Here is a 20988-nt window from a genome sequence, read left to right as displayed (position 1 = left end):
CTCCAAAAGCGGGAGGTGCAAAGTTTATTGATGGCACAGCCAATCTGTAGTGCCAAAGAGTGCAGTTGTACCTCCGTGCATCTCTCGGTGTCCCTTTCAGAAGTACAGTGTAAAAGAAGGTTTCAGAGTAGCAGCCGTGTTAGTCTGTAACCACGAAAAGAAAAGGAGGACTTGTGGCACCTTAGAGACTAACAAATTCTTATGCTCAAATAAATTTGTTAGTCTCTAAGGTGCCACAAGTCCTCCTTTTCTTTTAGTGTAAAAGAAGTGGCACTAGGTCATTATTCAAATGCCCCTAAGGGTGGAGAAGGGATAGCTGGAATTGGGGTATATTGCACATTTAGCCTGTATAAAGAGCAAGCGTCAGACTCTGCTCTCTTTGAAGCAACAGTGGGTCATAGTCTGTCCTGCACGTCTCAGGGATGCTGCACAGAACTTGCAGCCCATTGGGAGGAGGCCTAAGGTGGCTTTAAGCTGCTTTTGTGACCTCCCAATCCTTGGCTGCTCTGGGGCTCCTGGTGAAATTCAGACAGCCCTGGGGGCCTGTCTGAGTTATGGCAGTGTCCCTGGGCTGTAGCACTGCCTGGAAACTCTGCCGCGCTGTGTTCTGGAGCCCCCATCCTGACATACCCCTCCCACCCCTAACCCTGCCCCAATGCACCCCCGACTCCAGGGCTTGTGAGGAGGTCATCAGAACACAGCTTTACAGCTGCCTACAACAGTACTTGTGCCTGGAGAATCCTTCCAAGGCCAGATCCAGATTCTTTAGGGTCTGTTTAAGCTGCTCCAGTCCTTTCACATGGCGTACGGGAGCTGGAGCAGAAGTGAGGATCACACCTGGTAAGCTTTGCCAGTGACTTCAACAGAAGCAGGACCGGGTCCTAAACTTGTGATAGCCCTAAAACAATAGCATCTTACAGCATGTTTCACCTGCAGAGCGCGTGCCAGACATGAACTAACTCATCTGCATAACACTTCTGGGAGGTCAGTCACTGTGTTACTCTACTCATTTTGCAAATGGGGGAACTGAGGCACAGAAGGGGAAGCCCAAATTTTCAAAAGTGGCCTTTAATTTTTGGTGCCCCAGTTTTTAGGTACCTGATTTTAGTTAACTAGACGCATGATCGTCAGAGGTGCTGAGCACGCCTGGCTCCGAACCACGTCAGTGGAAGCTGTGGATGCTCAGCTTGCCTGAAAACCAGGCCCTCAGGGTGCAAGTGACAAAAGTTATTTAGGGGCTTAACTCCCATTGTTTTCAATGAGCTCGACACCTCAGTATCTTTGTGAATCCTACCGTTATCACTGGGTGCATCTCCCAAACCAACAGCCGCGATCGACGTGTGCGTCACTCAAATCCTTTTCCCTGGATGCAACTACCATGATAGCTGTGTCCAGAGCAGGCACCCAGTAACTGAGACACAAGCTGAGTCTACTTTGAAAATGTGGGCATTAGGTGACTTCCCAAAGGCCACAGATGGAGTCAGTGCTGGAGTCCAGATTAGAATTTAGGATTTCCTGATTCCTAATCATGCTAGTCTGGGCTTCTGTCCCTGAACAGAAATGATCAGATCGCTACATATCATGGGCCAGCTGCCAGTCTCATTCACACTGGAGTCATCAGAATTTCTCCAGCTTTACATCAGTGTAAATGGCCTGGAACCTTTAACGTCTAGAGGGCTCTGTTACTTGCAGACAATGTTCGTCTCGCTGTGAACAACGAGGGTGCTCTGTGAATAGTACTTAATGCTCATGGACTAAGATTTATAAGAACAGAGCCACATTCAGTCTGCGCTGAAAGCCCTTTTCCTTCCAGCAGGCTCATTCCACCTGGAAGCACCTGGTCGTTAACTGCAAGCTGGACGTACCTGAATCATTTGACAGCACGGCAGGTGAGTTCTACCCAAGATATAGGCAGCAGTAGGGCAGGTGGGGTCAACCTGGAAGTGCCTAGTGCATGCATAACTGCACGTTCCACCTAAAAGACTGGGAGATACTCTAATGGAGGTCTCCAGGAGCAGGCAAACAGTTAACTTGCTTTCCAGCTAGGAGGACAGCTGGAGCCTTATTTGCCGATTTCTCTGCGTGCCTGCAATGCAAGCTATTTTGTGAACTGCTGCCAGGAGCAATCAGGTAAGTGCGGGGAGAAATGCTCTGGCTCAGCCAGTTCTTTGATTCCAGAGTCTGATTCAGCAGGCACTTGGCATTTTGTAATTGCGGATATTGAACAAGGCAGCGTCCCAGCGGGGAAGAGATGATGCTCTTCTCCTCGGAACATGAAGAGCTCTCACAGCACCAGCCTCGGCTCTAAACCTTCCCCACAAGATGAACTGATGCCTTTGAGAGGGGCTTTGTGATTCACACCTTCCCGATGGCTTTTCGCAGACCGCTTTCGCTTTCATCTGACAAGCCATCCCTTTGGACCCAGCTGTTTAAGCTGCTGCCTTCTGAATGAACCTGATCAATCAGCAAGCCAAGAATGGATTTCTACGATATTGGCAATTCAAGTGCAAGGCTCGAGGAAAAAAAGATTAAAAAGGCAGATTTAACGAACAGATTGCTGTCAAATGGGAAGACAGTAGACTCCTCCACCCCTGCCGACATCCTGGGTAGGGCAGAGTTGGAGAGATTCTAGTTCATTTCAAGCCAACACTGCTGATGTATGCTTAGGAGAGCAGGAAATGGGTGGTGGATCTGGACTGTAACAATATGTAATTATTAGTCTTTGCATTTCAAGGATTATATTGCAGTGCATTTGGGCTTGCAGATTCTTGGCATGTCCAAATGCAGCAGGGGAACATTTATGGGTTCGCTGTTATCTTTTCTCCTCTGCCTCCTCCCTATTGTATCCACTTGTTGACTCTCGTCTTACGTTTGTATTATATGCTGTTTGAGACAGAGAGTATCTTTGCACGGTGTGTGTGTCCTAGTACAACGGGGTCCTGATCCATGATTGGGACCTCTAGGTATTATTGCACTAAATAATAATAGGGCTGTAATAACTGGAGAGCTATGTTGCTCATCCGATTTCATGGTATGATGAAGCCCTGATCTCATTATTTCAGCCTCATGTCTCATGACTCTATATACTAATAAAGCACCAATCACCGTATCATCTAAATGCCCAAGGGCCCCATATTGTATTCAGCTACACAGTGCATCTTCCACTGATTTCAGTAGGGGCTGCACCAGGTATCAGATCAGAATTAGGCTCCAAATACAGATTTTTTTTCCCTCCTAATAGGACAACACCCTCTGCTTGGCGCTTGGTGGGGTTGTATTCCATAGGATGGCTTGTCTTTTGAACGAGGTACTTATGGGGGAATATGGCTTATTAGCCGGGGTGTCACTGTCTGTACTGAGGGATGGTTGACGGGGGCAGATGAGTCTTGCATTATGTTCTACCAATTTTCCTGGCTCCTTTCTGAAAACACCTAGGAGCAGGTCCTCTCCTTCCAGTCCATTCTCTGTGCATAAGACCCAGAGGAAGTGTAAACATCTCCTCTGGCACAGAACCCGTGTAACTGGCTCCTAAGCCAACCTCCAGCACAAGAGGCGCGTCCGGAGTGGGGAGGAGCCAGGGGTGGAGTTTGCTGTGCTCTGGCTATGCTCATCTAGCACATAGGCCCTTGGGGGCTCTTAGCAACGGGTGGATGTTAGAGCAGCTCTCATCTGCGAACCCCCCGTGTGCCGTTACTGGGAGACATGCGATGGATTTCTAACAGAGATTGCGGACTCTGGTTTGGACCTCCCTTGAAAAGGTAGCATACAAAGACCCCTGTTGAATCTATACAATCTCAGGCAACATTCCCTTCTCATCCCCTTTCCTTAGGGGCGGCTGACTGTTCGCTTTTATCTCCTAACCCTTGGGTGTTTGACTTAGGAGGATGGGCGGCAAAGCTCAGTCACTGCTCATGCAGTGGAAGTGAGAGAGCAGGATGCGTTTCCAGAATCTAGTGAGCACATCTGAAAATGTGGCTATAAACATTTTTGCTGACCCCCCCCAATCTGTTGCTCCCATGGGCCCCTTGTTTACTCTGCCCTTTGTGGAAGAACCAAGCCTGGCCGCTAGGGATGAAATCCTGCTCCCATTAAAGCCAGGAGCAAAACTCCCATTGACTTCAACTGGGCCAAGATTCCACGCCCAGGGACTCATTTTCAGAAACTCCAGATGATGTCGATGGGAGCTGAGGGTGCTCAGTTCCTGAGACAATCGGTCCCTGGGTGCTGCCACTTTGATTATCTTTGCCCCACCCCACCCAGGCTCTTAGATATCAGCAGAGAAAGCAAATTACAAATCCGAGCAAACTAGACAGAGCTGGTAAAAGCCCATCTCTTTATACCCTATTTTCCTTTATTGCAGCTGTAACCTGTATTCAAGTGGGTTTGCACCTCTCCCCGCCCCTTTAACTTCCTCTGTTCTACAATAAAGGGGAAACCAGGTCCAGTTCAATGGGACTCATGCTTCTAAATCTCCTGGGTGCTTGTGAAAACTCCCCCTTGGCATTTTAAGGTCATGAAACAAAGTGCTGAATTGCAAAACTAGCTGAATTCTCAGCCGGTTCACCTGCCCAGGGCCCAGACCTGTAGGCTGCTGAGGAGTGCAGCTTAGCACCTGTGCATATCCACTGAGCTTCCAGAGGCCCTTAATATGGGGTGCTGATAGAAAAGAAGTGGCTTCTAACTGAGTCAGTTAAGCTGCAGCTCCCATGGGCTCAAAATGTAATGCATCTCCGTTTAAGTGAGACGAGGAGCTGAAATTCTTCAGTGTCTCTATTAGAAGGAATTTGGCATCTACCATGAAAAAACTCAGTGGGACGAGGAGTTCCCGTTACGTCTTGGTGCACCAGGGAGATGTTCTACTACATGGTTCCTCAGCTTTTGCTGCCCCATGGAGTTCCAAAGCTACTCAGCCACAGATGAGATGCATTTGAGATGGGTTTGCGCCACAGCATTCCGACGGAGGCCCACACTGAGGACCAGCTCTAATGCAGAGATACAGGTTTGTTACAGCTGTCATGAAGACGAGATACACAGGATATCTACAGACACACACTGAGTAGGCCAAATCCTGCCCTCTGCTACACTTGTGTCTCACGCTGGGGACTAGGGAGGCTGGGAAGAGGCTCCCAGGCTCAATCCTGGTCCTGCTAAAGTCAATGGGAGTTTTGCCACTGATTTCATTTGAAACAGGATTGGGCCCATAGTGATTCATAACAAGCTTTAGGCAGCAGCCTGACCCAAATGGATCCCCAGGCCCCATCGTGTAACTGTGCCCTTTCTTTCTGATCTAACCCTACTCAGATCAGCTGAAAGGATTTTAAATGTCAAGACATTTAAAATCCATCTCTATTAATACAAGGTCACACAAGGTGTGGCTTCTGGTATTATACGAGCATGCAATACATAAACCAGTGTCAGGGTCAGATCCTCAACTGGTGTAAAGCTGCAGGACTCTATTAAAGTCAGCGGGGCTATGCCAGTTTGCATCAGCTAAGGATTTAGTCCTAGGAGGCTCTTTGCCCTCACCTACTTGGGCACTGTTAACTTCACACAGTAGTTTTACACTGGGGTTACTCATTCCACCGACTTCCGTGGAGTTAGTTTCTCCTAAGTCATACCATGATGAGAAGAGAATTAGGCCTTGTATGTTTGGGCTGTTATGAATGCTGGCCTGGGTTTCTCTTACATGACTGTACCCAAGATGATGGCCAGAGCTAGCAGGCCCTTTGGCTGATTGGACCAACATAAAGACGAGTTTAGAAACTGAAATAAAAATAGAATGGCCTCCTTAATCAACTGCATGAATGGGGCTAAAGGTCCTTCATTCGTTACTAGAACAAATCAATCACATATTTATAATGAGCTTCTTGCCCAATATTTTTGTCAAGTGAAAGCTTTGAAAATAATCAACGGACTAGAAAACCTCGGAAGTTCCTGACGCTAATTTCCACAAGAGAAAGCCAAGTTGTGACACTGATTAACTCTTGCTGGTGCCCATAGAATTAGAACTTATGGTAGAATGGCTAGAGAAATACAAGACTGAGGTTCTAATGGGGAAGATGGTCAAGACCTTAAGGATGGGTCCCTACATAATCCGTGTCTTTTCCTTTGGTCTCTCATTCTCCCTCTTGCCTTTATTATTATCAATTATTTACAATACAGTAATGCCCAGCAAGGATCAGGGGCCTTTGGCGCTAGGTGTTGTACAAACACTTATTACAAAGACAAGCCCTGCCTCAAATTAGGTGCACAATCTAGGTTCCTGTTTCTCTCTCATTCACTGGATCAAAGCAGCAGGAAGGGGAAAAAAAAAAACTAATGGTTCGGAACCCGTTAGGACTTGTACAATGTGTTATTCTCCCTGGGTTCCAGTGCACCTTTACAATCTGTCTGGAGTCAGGGATGGTCGGGAGCTGCGCTGTCCAGTGAACACACAGCAACTCGGACTCCCAGCTCCTCCATTGTGCTGGGGAAGGAGGAAGTTGCTTCACCCACTGTGGCAAAGCAGCTTGCTCCCTGCGTTGTGCACCTGCCCAGTGACTCTGGCCCGCGAATGGGAAGACGACAAAGCTAGGGCCTCCTTCATTCCCTGCTCTCTCCATCCATCCCCGTCCATTGGCTCATGCCGAATAGCCCCTGTTCTTCCTCACCCCAAGAGCGGGCGTGGCAAATTGAGCAGGGGAGCAAGAGCGGTGACAATCCAGCCCCTTCTTTTCTGTAGGTGCTTGTGGCCTCATGTGTGCTTCACCCGCAAAAGTCACCTGTGATAACTCAGAAAACGCCCCCCCGCTTAACCCAGGCACTGAAACAGGAATTGGCACACAGGGCAGTCACCTTTTTTTTAAACAATGGTCGATTTTTTGATCATTAGGGACTCCGTTAATTAAGGGCTCTGGTCTGAGCCTGTTTCTTTTTCTCTCACTGGTCGTTTCTATAGCCTCGCAGTGACTCCAGGGAAGTGAACCTTAAAGTGCTAGCGTGAGATTGAAAGGAAATTGGCAACCACGCCATGTCCTCCTCTCCACCCCCCCTTCACTTTGCTGGGTTTGTCCTCCTCACGTTATTTACGAGATCTCGCTCTCTCTCTTTCCGTTCCTTCTCCTGACAGACACGGACTGTGCCAGTGGGTTTGTTACTGTTACTCAGGAAATTGGCAGTGGTGTAATTCGATGTTATTAGAACCATAGGGTTAGAAAGGACCGCAAGGGTCAGCTAGTCGAACCCCCAGCCAAGAGGCAGGTTTTGTTGTGTCTAATAAACCCTGCTTGTTCAAATCAAATTTGTTGCGTGCAGGATTTGTTGTGTGGGATATTCCATACCGGAGACCCTGGAAAGGCAGCTAGGACTTTCTTGATGAAGCCTGAAGAAGGGGGGACATTCTGAGCGGCGAAATTATCACCTCCACTGAGCCTGTTCTATTCAGGATGTCATATCAGGCTCAGCAGACTCACACAGGCCCCCTCCACCGAGCGCAGATACAGCCAAATGTGTCCATTAAGCACGGAAGGGGGAAGTGAAGGCAAGACAGCGCAACCCCCTCCTTCCCGAGTCAATGGGAGCAGTTTGGTCAGTGTTGTGCAGGGTTTGGGGGTTCAGAGCGGAGCGGGGCAGCTCGACCCGGCATCATCTTGGGGAAATCGCTGCTCTGTATTTGCAGTGGATTTCTGCTCCGTGCTAATGATGCTCCCTGCAACGGTGACTCCCCAACCATGGCTGCGCCCCATCCGATTTGCAGAAAGGGGCAGGGCAGCAAGGGCAGGCCGACCAGTGAGAGCACGGCTGTAGAGCGAGGCGAGGTACAAATGGCTCTCAGGGGCTGGGGAGACAGGAGTTACTGCAGCCCTTGAAAAGGGGCAGCGTTCCTCCCCCTTTGCCAGCGAGCAGGAAATCTCTGCACCTCTCAATCACTTGCTAATGGGGGGGGGGAGGAGTATCCAGAGCAGGGGTTGTGTGCCACAACAGACCCAAGATCCAGGATTTGCCAAACAAGTGGGTGTGTGAGGGCCTCCCTCCTCCTTACTCAGTTGATTAAAACGAGGGCAGAGTGCAGCTCATTGATTTCACAGAGCTAGATTCTTGCTAGTTTTAAAGTGCGGTCAGATTATTTTTAAAATATAACATGTATTTTCCGCCCAGACTTCACAACGACCAAACAGATTTGGCTCCGAATTAACTCACGGGTGGGGAGAATGCGAACGTGAAGTGTTCAAACCCAGTGACCATTTCAGAAGACAAGAGAACACATGAAAACAGGAGCCCACTAGAATATTAAAGGGCCCACCCTTTACGTCCTTATTCGGTTTTAACTCCACGCTGAACTCGTCTATATGGACAGAACACGTGGCATTCTACAGCCTGACACACAGACACTGCCAGTGGGCACGCACAGACACTCCCACTTTAGTGCGCTTTGACCTATTCCTGTTTCAAAGTGGAGTAGGTCACAGTGCACAATGAGTGTGTGGTAACAGGGTCCACAGGGCTAGTTAGCGCATGGCCGGCTACTGCACTGTAGCTTTACATCCCAGACCGCTGCGCACTAACTGTCCATACAGACAAGCCCCCTGGCAGAGTCCAAACTCAGTCATCCAAGTCAGTTCGGCCTGGGAAAAGGCCAAGTAAACACCGAGGAAAAGTTCTGAGATTGTTTTTCTTTTTAAACAAAACCTAACACTGGGACCGACGGTATCGCCCGCTGTCCTGGCAAAGGCTAAATGTAAGCAGTTTGGGCCAGCTTTACAAAGGTAAAGCACCTAAGTGTGTGAGGCACCTAACTCCCATGGGCTTTCAGTGAGAGTTAGGTGCCTTACACACTTAGCGTGCTTTTGAAAATCCCACTGGCCCTGTCTTCATCTTTGTACACCTGGCTCTTGGATGATGATCCCGCATTAATTCAATGGGTGTTTGACTATTATTGACTTCAATGCATAATCACGTTGGATTTTGACCCACTTTTCTAGTTTTGATTTAATTAAGTATTCAGGGTGCTGATCAAGCGAGTCACCCATATCTTGGCAGGTGTCTCTCCTTATTTAGCCCTCAGCTTCTCCACACAGTCTATAGTCTCCTGTTCTCCAGGGAGCTACAGAAACATTTGCTTTAGCGAACACAAGCCACCCCCTAAACCTAAGCTAATGTCTGTTCTAAAAATTATAGGGACAGGTTTCTTTACAGTTTCTTGAGTAAGATCTTGCTGAACTAACAGAAATACCTGTTCACATTCTTAAAATAGAAGATCAGAGGGTGCATTCTTCACAGTTGGGCTGTATATAGCTTGCCTTCCTTTGCAAAGAGGAATTGCTGTCTGGAGTGAACCAACTAGTCTTTCTGGAACTCAGAAAGTTGAAGAGAAACTATGTACCCTCGACCACATCCTCACCTCATGTAAAACTGCATAGTTCCATTGTCTTTTAGCTGGGGATCTAGTCCTCTCTCTATCTATTTGCCTTTCTGTCTCCATCTAACCTGGATGTCTAATCTGCCAATTCCCATAGCATCTAGGAGCCATATTAATGAAGCTGATCAAAGTCCTGCTCTTTTAAAAAACAACCCAAAATTTCAGCTCAATTCTTCTGCCAGGTTAGTGGCTTTGGTGATTGGGTTTCACACAGTGGCTTCCAGAAAAAGAGAGACAGAGAGAAAGACAAAAACAACGTGTGTAGGGTAGAATGTTGAAGTGTGGGTGTCTGTAAGTACCTAAACAAGGAACAGAAATTTGATAATAAAGGCATCTTCAATCTAGCAGACAGAGGTATAACAAGCTCCAATGGGTGGAAGTTGAGCTCAGCAAACTCAGACTGGAAATATTTAACAGTGAGTGTAATTAACCACTGGAACAATTTACCAAGGAGTGTGGTGGTGTGGTGTATTCTCTAACCCTGGCAATTTTAAAACAAAGACTGGATGTTCTTCTAGAAGATCTACGCTCCAGTTCAAAGAGAAATTAACTTTAGGGAAGTTCTATGGCCTGTATTATACAGGAGGCCAGACTAGATGATCACTATGGTCACCTTCAGGTCTTAGAGTCTATGAATCTAGCAGGTTCAGGCCCAGATTCAGCAAGGTGCTTCAGCATATGTGTAACCCACGCACCTCTTGGGTGTGGTGCATCTAATGGCACCGAGACCACTTAGAGAGAGATGTAAAATGAGTCTGCTCTACAGCCTTAGTTAACAGCCAGTTGGCTTTTTGCTCATGCGGTAGAGACTCATGCACTAAGCTCCAGAGGTCCCCAGTTCAATCCCGACGACCGGGGTCTGTCGGTGTTACAAGTGAGGGCTCATCCGGGATTTCAACTGGGAAGTCTCTAAAGCTCGGGACATGCTTCCTCAGCTCGGGGAAGTATGTAACCCACACACCTCCTGGTCGTGGTGTTCTGTACCATCTAGTGGCACTGAGACCACTTACAGAGAGATAAAATGAGTCTGCTCTACAGCCTTAGCTAACAGCCAGTTGGCTTTAGCTCATGGACTAAGCTCCAGAGGTCCCCGGTTCAATCCTGCCCACCAACGACTGGGGTCTGTTGATGTTACATATGCACATCTTCAAACATGTGAGTATCCCCACTGAGACGACTCAGAGGCTTAAAATTACATGCAGGCTTAAATAACGTGAAAAATTGGGGCCTAGGAGAAAAAAGCGTGTTTACTTGCAGCTTCCAAAGGAACTAGAATTTGAGTAGCTTAGGCAATAAGTTGTGGGTTTACTCAGTCATTATTCATAGATTTCAGGGCCAGAAGGGACCACTGTGGTCACCTGCTCTGACCTCCTGTATAACACAGCCCATAGGACTCCCCACTCCAAATAATTTCGAGATCAGATCTTTCGATTTCTTCACTGACCACCCAACGCCACTGAAGAAAGCAAGCCTTCCGCCGTGCTAGTTCTTCCCCTGGGAAACCCAGCTGAGAATCCCTGGACAGCAAAGCCCGCTACTAAAGGTCAAGCCTCCTGTTTCTGTGTGTGCCAGGAGAGCTCATCACCGTTGTCTTTAGTGATGTGCTTAATTGCTTTGGCCGGCGGGCAAAGAAACGTTTGTAAAGCTTTTCATTATTGAATCTTCTTCACGCAGGACAAAGGGTCTGCGCTCCTTTACACAAGCGCTGCAAGCCATGGTCAATTTCGCCTGCAACATTTACTTATGACAATAAGCCTTGTTTGCCAAGTCATGAGTGCACTGGGGTGCATTGAGCTGGGAATACTTTTCTCTTCCCCACCCTCCAAAATTCTTTTAACCTTAGCAACAGCTATTGTCATGTGGGGAAAAGACCAACAAACCAGCACCCCGGCAGCTTCGCGACAACACACATGGAAAGCCATTTGCCTCTCACCACTGGTTTTCTTAACTATCTGGTTCTACTAGATGAGAAGCTTTGCAATTTGGTTAATGCTGTAATTTTGAGGTTTCCTGCTGTTGGCTAAATAATCAACACAACCCCACTGCAGCAAACCAAATGGGCTTTTAAAAAATGGCATACGCATCTAAAGGGTCGTTCACGCTTCTTGCGGAATTTGGATTTGTTTATGCCGAGGCTAGTGGGCCCTAAAGATTTCCTGTTTTCATGGGTGTACGAACTGTCAGTTTAGTAATGCCCAGGGATTGAACCTTCAGAGCTAGGATCTACATCTTGAGACAGGATGAAGGCCCAGAGCCCTCAAGGTATTCAGGCACCTAAATGCCATTAAAATTAACAGGAATTAGTCATTACTTTTGAGGATTGCGGCCTAATTCCGACTCAGGTAACATGTGCTGAACAGGGAGTTGCCCTGGGAATTAGGTCTGCTGAGTACAGGGCTTTGGAGGGGCTGATTTTCAATATAATTTACATTAAAAATAGTTTTTTTCCACTTTTTCCCCCCCAAGAATCAGAGTTTACAACTGGGTGAACAGTGGGAAAATACGTTCACCGAATCCAAATCCCCCCATCCATCCAATAATACTTGTACCCCTTTTGATTTGATTCTCCACAAGGTGGCCAGAGGAACGTTTGGAAAGAACTTTTTATCCGTGTGGGTGGCGTGGGTATTTGTGTGTGAACTTTCTTGCTGGGGGTTGCACAAGAAGTGGTGGCAGGACGGGTGCAGAATTTGCAACAGGAAGGTGCAGTCCAGTACAGCAAGAAGAAGTATGCTCCACATATCTTTAAAATATTGGTGGACCATCTAGCCATTCACTTGATTGCGCTGAGCATTGAATTTACTCTGGATAAAACACCCAACAGCAATAGCCAAGGGACTGGGGTGAAAAGTTGGTGTACTAGCAGGTGCAACGATCTTCTCTCTTGGTCCATTCACATTTGTAAAGGGGCCAAGCTAAGAGCTCAGCAGGCTAACGTCCTTCCTTTAGCTACAGAATGGTTATCGGAGGGGTAGCTGCGATGGAAGCTTTCCATCAACGGATCTCAGTCATGACCTAGAGGGAACCCTCTTAGGGGTGAGAGGTTAGTTCAATCTCCATGGCTCATTGACTTCTTGGCTTCTTTTCCAATTAACATTGGCAGCTATTTGTGGCACAAGTCTCTGGCCAGTTATTTACTACTGTTGATATATCACTCTAATCATTCACGGTGCTTTACAATAAACCCCCCACCCTGAAGAGCCTGGAGCACTGAGGCAGAAATGGGTAACAACCCAGGGAACAAACAGACAGAGCAACGTGGTCATGACGTCGGTAACGAGTCATGGAACAGATGAGTCTCAGGGTGGTCTGGGAGGGGATTGCTTGGCAAATATTAATTGAGAGGCTGTTCCAAGCATGAAGGGGACCATGTGAAAGAAGGCATGGAGCTAGGGTGGACAATGTAAGCAGTGTGTGGGTGGACCATTTTCATGGTCACAGCGTTTAAGGCCAGAAGGGACCCCGAGATCTATATCACAAGCCACAAACACCATGCAGCAACCACACACTAAACCCAACAATGGAAATGAGACCAAAGTAAATGAGACCTACAGAAGACTAGACTATTAAGTGCCACAGGCAGAGAATAGGAGCTGCTTTCCTCTGCTCCAGGGCGGTTGGCCAGTAAACTATTTTTCAGTAGCCTGATTTTGTAAGGTATAGAAGATCCCAAACTCTTCTCATCATTTATCACCCCAGCTTCATCATCGCAGCTGAGAGACCGAGGCACTGACAATTAAAAAGCAACATCTGCTGAGTGAGGAATTTCTGCTGCAATCTCTTTCTCAACGTTAGGCTGAAGCCAGCGGGTTTTTTGCTTCCTTTCCAATACAGCGCAACAACAACTAAAAGTTTCCCCCAGCATTTCCCTGCCTGCCTTTCTGTGTTCATTATTTTGTTCCCCAATTAAGGGGGCTGAACCAAACCAGCTGGCATCTGAAAACGTCAGCTGGTCGCTGCTACTTACTGAGCTTGCAGAGCAGTGGTCAGACTCGCCGCTCTCAAAGAGGATGAAGTCCTTTATGAAAACTGCAATGGCTCTCATGATGAAAGACATGAAGAGATGCATGTGGATGTAATTTCGAGTGCAGTGCAGTTTTCTGTTGTGGGGTGGGAGAGAGAGAAAAATAGCATTTTTAAACATCAGGACTTCATCTCAATACATTACTCTTCTAGCCAGAATGTGTTGTGAAAAACTGCTTTATCCAGAATATTTCTGATTTCAGTGTTTTGCCAAAAAGTTGACGTTGTCAGCAGGATAAACTCCATTTTCTGAACAGCTCAAGCCAAAATTAATAAATATTTGCATACTTTATACAGCAATGTGGCTTATATTTTAACTTTAAAAGATATAAGTTAGGGTAACTGACATTAAGAGCAACACTGGGCTTATTCCATCCCATAGGCTTTAGCAGATGATGACGATCTATCTGGATCAAGGAACTCTGGGGTTTTCAAGTGACATTTCCCAGCAATTAAAATCAAGAGGTCTAATATCCTGGAGATGCGCAAGTTTTACAGGCATAAACAACATAATGGGCCTGATTCTCAGTCACTCTGTTCCTGAGCTGGGGACTGGGATGACGTGAGTGTGGGGCAAAGATCGTTCTCCGTATGCTGGAGCCGTGAAGGTATCTGTCCAGCCCAGGTGTAAGTTACATCAGCCTCAGGGCTGCTCTAATTTATGCCCTGCTTCTTACAGCTCCTTGTAGGCTCTAGTGCAGTGCGGTGTGGCCACAGCCACAATCCACCCCCAAAGCAGGGGGCTGGGAGCAGTGGTGGTGTAGAGCCCCTGTACCCGTTCTGGGCTTGTCAGGGAGGCATTGTGAGTGGCGGTATTCTCCAGGGGTTGTTTCTGCTCGCTTTAATGTCGTTTTGTGCTGCCACAGATGCATAAACAGGTCTTGGTTTAACTAAGAATCAGGACTAATCAGCCAACCTTAAACAAACCTCTTAAGGAACATCTGTTAAGATCAGATGGATCGCTGCAGGGCATACCTTGCCATACACTTCTGTCATACACTTGTCTTCTAGTACTGTGCAAGGTCAATTGGAGCCAGTGGACAGACTACTCTGGAGCATTAAAATATTTCATTTCATACAAGGAGTCTCTTAGCTTGTGGAATACTCTCCCTAGGGAAATGGTGGAAGCCCCATTGCTTGGTACAAGATTGGGGAAAAGCATTAGAACTAGATACCCTTCTGCATTGGCTTTAGGGGATGGACTACAGAATCTAGCAAGTCTTTTTCATCTCCAGGTTGTTTGGTTCTCCGCTATTCTCTCTATTCAGTAAAAGCTCATCGGACATCGCAACCCTCTAAGATCTCTGCCCATTGTCCTACGGGAAACAGCTGCAAATCAGACACCAGAACTGGCCCTTGGGCTTCCAAAAGCAGCCCCCAGCCTTGAGTCCTCCACGGTAGGTATATTGCACCATCACCATAATATTGTGTGGTTGCTCTATATCCAGCGGTTAAAGTAGGTTAGAAGACGCTGGAGGACAGCTCTGCCTCTTTCTAAGGCACAGGTGGCATTCTGCTTAACTGAGCTATGTGGTGCACAAGATGGGGCTTGCATGTCCCAATGCCAATGGCGCAGTTCAAATGCCACACAGATGAGTCACCCCAAAATGTGTGGCTGCGTCCTTCTTGGAGAAAACTTCAACCATATGTGTCCCTCCCCTGCCACCAGCCACCCTTGCTCTGGAAAGGGGTTGCCGGGCATTCCAAATGCAAGGCACTCGCAGCCTATAGCCAAGAATCTGCTCAGGTCCTCGGAATTAAACAATCTGTTTCCCCACCCCTGCACGTTCCCTTCCCCTCCATGCCCAGGTTCTCACCTGAAGAGGCACAAAATAATCATAGCTGCAGTGAGAGCAATGAGAGATAAACTATATCCGATGGTGTAACCGGTCTTCACTGTGTCATAGAACGTCGGCTGCCAACACAGAGAAAAGAGGCAATGATTAGGTCTTTTAGGAGCCATCAAAGATTCCTCCTTAATAAACACTTCATACAATATCCCTCACTAATTCCTAGCTCACCATAGTGAAAACACCCTTTTCAGGTGTAAAATGGCAGAAGGCATGATCTAAAACCCATTGAAGCAAATGGAAACAATGCCATTGACCCCAAGAGGTCTTTGATCAGGCCCTAATTATGCAGTGATTTTACAAGGAAAAGGACCCTACAGAATGCAGTATTTATTTATTTAACCATAGAAGTGGCTACATGGTGATATTAATGCAGAAGGGGAATGCTTTACACTTCGTAATACAGGGCATTGGCAACAGATCACTTTGGTTCATCCACTAACACAGGGTGTGAGATGGTTTCATTTAATCAATACAGACTGGGGATAGAGCTGGGATGAAAATGGGTTTTATTTCTACAGAAAAGAAAGAAGACTTTTTGGCAAACAATCAAACCCCAGAATATGTTGGCTGAAAACACAAATATTTTGATTCAGAAATGCTCGTGTGGTGCTTCAGTGGAGTTGTAGTTTGGTTGCTTCATGTTTCCATTCTCCTTTAGAGGCTGGGCTCCCCAATTGTACTACATCTTCCATGATGCACCACAGTCTCCCCTCCTGGAGAGGGGAGGTGGCATATCCTGGGAGTCTCTGATCCTGGGGCAAATGGAAGATGTAGTCCAGGTGAGGAGGTGTGTCGGCATTCTAGCCCCCGACTCTACAGATCGGGAAACCAAGACAGATTTAACATGATCTACCCCAGGCCACAGAGGGAATTAGGAACTTGGCTGAGTCCTGTGCTTGGGTCACTAAACCATTACTCAGACTAAAAGAGAATGGGATTATGTTCTGTTAATGAAAGCTAGGGATTGCATGTCAGGACTCCGGGGTTCTGACTCTAGCTCTGCCATTGACTCTCTGTTAGATGTTAGGCAATTTGTTTAATCTCTCCATGTCTCCAGTTCCTTGGGAACACCACCACTTATATCACAGGGGGCCTGTGAGATTAATTAGCGTGGACCAGATTCTGATCTCTATTACGCCAGGGTAATTGCAGAGATAACTACATTGACTTCAACTGAGTAACTTCCACATTTACCCCAGTGTAACTGGGATCAGAGCGAGTCCATTGATGTTTGTAAAGAGCACGGAGGACATCAGATGAAATGTGATATAACACCGTATTAGTAGGATTAACTCTATGAGCACCATTGCTCTGAAAATGCATTCAGCAATTGTAGCGATTCTGTAGAACACCAGGGGACTGATTTGCTCTACATTTGTAGGCCACATTTACACACACATTCAAGGCAGTTAACAGTTTGCACACTTAGGCCTTTATCCAATAGCGAGCGTGATTAATCACTGGAACAATTCACCAAGGGTTATGGTGGATTCTCCATCATTGGCAATTTTTAGATCAAGACTGGATTTTTTTTTAAATAGATGCTTTGGTTCAAAAAGAATTATTTTGGGGAAGTTTTATGGCCTGTGTGATACGGGAGGTCAGACTAGATCAGGGGTCTCAAACTCAGATGACCATGAGGGCCACATGAGGACTAGTACGTTGGCCTGAGGGCCGCACCACTGACCACCCCTCACCCCCTGCTGGCTGCCCCAGCCATGCCTCCACTCCACTCCTTCTGTGAGGCCCCGCCCCGCCTCTTCCCACCCCTTCCCTGGGCTGCCAGAGTTCAGGAACAAAGTCTTCCAAAAAGCGCTTATGCATATTTCATACTTTTCATGTTGTTTTTGAGTTGTGCTTAGTAGACATTAAAAATTCAGGAGATGTTTCAAGCCTGGATGACATCACCCTAGGGTGGACCTCACGTCTCACTGGCTGATACACTCTGTCTTCCTCCTTCTTTCGAATCCTCCCTCTCCCTCCCCCCAAAAGTGATAACCAACTCAACAAATCACTTCTATTCATCTTCACAGTTGGGTAACGTACAGCATGTTAGCGGCTAAGCCGCATTTGGGCTCAAGCGGCATCACAAAGCAGCGTGAGTCAAAAGAAAATAATTAAGAGCGAATTAAAAGAACACAATGTGTGTTCTCTTGGTAACGAAGCATTTATGCAACGCTGCAATCCTTTGGGTCTTCAAAGCCGGTAACAGGAATTCCCAAATCCCCTTGTGGTCAGAACACAAACTAGAGTTCTTAGAGGAGGCCCTTTGCATTCCTGAGCAGTAACAATGGGTTTCAAAACTTGGAGCCCGGGCCTTAAGTTTTGATCTTAGAAACAAGACACTTGAAGAGGTGAAGCTGTGGTGGGTCCCAGCCGCTGACTAAAGCTCCCTCTTCAATAGGGTACTGATGTTCTTTGTGCAAGGCTCCTTTAGCGTTTTCTGTCGGATTTGGCCGTTATTAAGGCTGGCTAAGCCCTCTTGAGATTTTCCATGTAATCACTTGATTCTCTCGGTAATGTGGGAGTACTGGGAGAGACTTAGGAGCCGTACGGGCTGGATACAAGTGTCTGTTAACATAGAGATACTTTTATTACTAGGCCTCCTGTTGCCTAGCGATCACATATGCTGACACAGGCAGTAATGCAGGGAAAGACATGCACACGGTGGAGCTGTGTTTATGGGAGACAAAAGCATGGATCCAGTCACGTCTCACGCTTCACTAATACAGCCTACCGGCCGACTCCAAAGCTAAGATTTTCAAAGTTGACTAGGGGATTTAGCCACACAGCTCCCATGAATTTCAATGGGAGTTAGGCGGCTAAATTTCCTAGTCAGCTTTGAAAATCTCAATCCAGGTCTCCCTGTGTCGGCTGGCTATGATTGGGAACCCTCTTAGGGGTGAAAGGTTAGTTCAATCTCCATGGCCCATTGACTTCTTGGCTTCTTTTCCAATTAACATCGGCAGCTATTTGTGGCACAAGTCTCTGGCCAGTTATTTATTACTGTTGATATATCACTCTAATCATTCATGCTGCTTTACAATAACCCCCCCCATCCTGAAGAGCCCGGAGCACCGAGGCAGAAATGGGTAACGACCCAGGGAACAAACAGACAGAGCCATGTGGTCATGACATCCGTGACCAAGTTCCAGTGAGGGACCAAGTTCAACCCTCTGGCTAAATGCTGCACATGGAAGTCTGCTATACATTACGTGACCACCCCCATTTTTAATACAGAGGTGGGGCATATAGAGACCGTATGTCCCAACATATAATGTGCAATGCTCCATCTTGTTCTGTTACCAATATCATTCCTATGTAATATATATATATATATACATGCAAACGCACATTTATATTAATGATATCTACACCATTAATTACCCACACAGAAACACTCCTAAATACTTGATGGTTTTCTTAGAAAACTGAATAACATTACTTGAGTATTTGCCATGCCCCAGGTATTCCCTACAGCTTTCTAGATTCTCAGCTTTATCAGCATCACTCCAGTGATGCCAATAGACCTGTGCCAATGTACCCCTTCAGCAGACCCTGTAACTATAGGACATTTAGGTAACACTGCAAATACTGAGGTCACCGTATCTACTTAACGAAGGTAAAGCTGGCAAGCGGACTCTGTCTAGAGGGTGACCGTAGTTTGCCAAGAACTTTGGAGATTCTTTAGGGGGAAAAGGCATTATGGCTGAAAATGTTCAAACTTTGATATCTAAAGCGAGGCAGCTATATCTATACATAAGCAGATGCCTTATTTACAGAGGTGCTGAGCACCTGCAACTCCCATTGAAGTCAATGGGTTTTTGCATGTGCTTAACACCTGGCTCTTTGGTGTCAATGCTGACTAGCAGGAATGCTTGAGCTCTATTTCCAGGTGAACTCGGTCAGAAAGACAATGACTTTCTTGTTAGACCTTGAGGATCAAGGGGCAAAAGGGAAAAAAGAGGTGAAGCGGTCAGGGGATTGAGGAAAGAGCCATATTGAATTCTACTCATCAGGGCTTTACAGACCTCTACTCCTGGAGTGCTGTTGGTATCGTACCCACAAGCTGCTGCATAGGGGGCAGGATACATGTCTGCCCAGCCTTGGCTTGTGCAGTTCCTGGTCACATTACCTAGAAGGAAAAGAGCAGGATGATTAAACAATGGGCACATTGATTCGATGTTCAAAAAACCAGGCATCACTTGCAGATTTAAATTCCAGATCATGAATTTTACAACACTCAGGGCCAAATCCCGACCTCCTTAGTTATTATTTAGCACTGGTATTATAATAGCACCTGTAGACCGGGCCCCATTGTGAGAGGCACTGTACAGACACACAGTTTGCGACAGTCCCTGCCCCAGGGGCGTTTCTCTATCTAAACAGACAAGAGAAGCATTATTGTTCCCATATTACAGGTGAGGCGCTAAAGGAGGAGAACTATGAAATCACATGCCCAAGGTGACAGTTACACAAGAGGTTTGTGGCGTTGCACCCAGATTCCCCGTGTCTCTTTCAGGGCCTCACCCCCACACCCAGCCTCTCTGTTCTACTCAAGCAAAAGCCATTGAAGTCAATGGGAGTGTTGTTTGAGTGAGGACTAAGGACCTCCGATTTGGCTGTAGGAAAACAACAGGATGTCCACAGGCTGTCCCACGTGCCATGTGGCGCCGACTTCCCCTCTTTCCCGTGGGTGCTCGACCACCCCCTCTGCCCCCAGCCCTGCCCCCACTCCACCCCTTCCACGAGGCCCCTCCCCTGCCTCGCCTCTTCCCACCCCTTCCCCAAAGTCCCCGCCCCAACCCCGCCCCCTCCCTGCTAACATTCCAACTCCTTCCCCAAATCCCTGCCCCGGTCCCGCCTCTTCCCCGCCTCCTCCCCTGAGGGTGCCACGTTCCCGCTTCTCCCCCAAGCCCGGAGCTTGCCAACAGCTGTTTGGCGGCAGCTGGGGGGGAAGTGCTGGGAGGTAGGCAGAGGAGCGGGGATGTGGTGTGCTCACGGGTGGAGGAGGAGGTGGGGTGGGGGGGAGGGGAGCTTGGCAGCCCTGGAGCACCCACGGAGTCAGCGTCTATGCCACATGCTTTAACATGTGTTCTGGAGGAGTAAGAATTCCTGGCCCTCCTAGCACTGGCAAACCAACTAACCTGTGTATGACCCACAACAACTTAACAAGAAGCATTGCAGTTGTAATCAAGACAATCCACTTATGTATGGGTATCAATGAATTGTTAATTAGGCTAGCAAACCCCAACTCATTCACTTTGCATTGATAAGAAGCAAAGAGTAGTAGCTAAGTGTATTTGTCTGTGTTTACCTATATGTACCAATCTAATCAAATTAGCTTTTAGATGCTAAATCCTTTTCATGTCTTAATTGCCTTCACATTATGTATGCAACTGGGTTCAGTTAATCTTAAGATCAAAGATGTGAGACACCGCAGTAAATTAATAATATTACTTATAAAAAGAAAAGGAGTACTTGTGGCACCTTAGAGACTAACCAATTTATTTGAGCATGAGCTTTCGTGAGCTACAGCTCACTTCATCGGAAGCTCATGCTCAAATAAATTGGTTAGTCTCTAAGGTGCCACAAGTACTCCTTTTCTTTTTGCGAATACAGACTAACACGGCTGTTACTCTGAAACCTGTCAATATTACTTATATTGTCTTCAACTTGATCGATCCAGTTATAATGAAGGACTAGCTAATTGCC

At 47.0% G+C, this 20988-nt stretch overlaps 1 protein-coding gene across 1 annotated transcript in view; it reads right to left on the bottom strand.

Annotated features, from left to right (window-relative positions):
• LOC141983347 (vasoactive intestinal polypeptide receptor-like) overlaps positions 1-20988 on the bottom strand; it is a 183304-nt gene that overhangs the window by 33707 nt on the left and 128609 nt on the right. Inside the window, exons 4-6 of the mRNA XM_074946399.1 lie at positions 19305-19408; positions 15238-15335; positions 13365-13497 (exon numbers count right to left, since the gene is read on the bottom strand). Coding sequence (XP_074802500.1) covers positions 13365-13497; positions 15238-15335; positions 19305-19408 — 335 coding nt within the window. The remainder of the gene's footprint in view (positions 1-13364; positions 13498-15237; positions 15336-19304; positions 19409-20988) is intronic.

This window comes from Natator depressus, chromosome 2, assembly GCF_965152275.1.
Source record: "Natator depressus isolate rNatDep1 chromosome 2, rNatDep2.hap1, whole genome shotgun sequence".
Taxonomy (NCBI): Eukaryota; Metazoa; Chordata; order Testudines; family Cheloniidae; genus Natator; species Natator depressus.
Note: the sequence above shows the minus strand (reverse complement) of the source record. Positions and strands in the feature narration are given on the sequence as shown.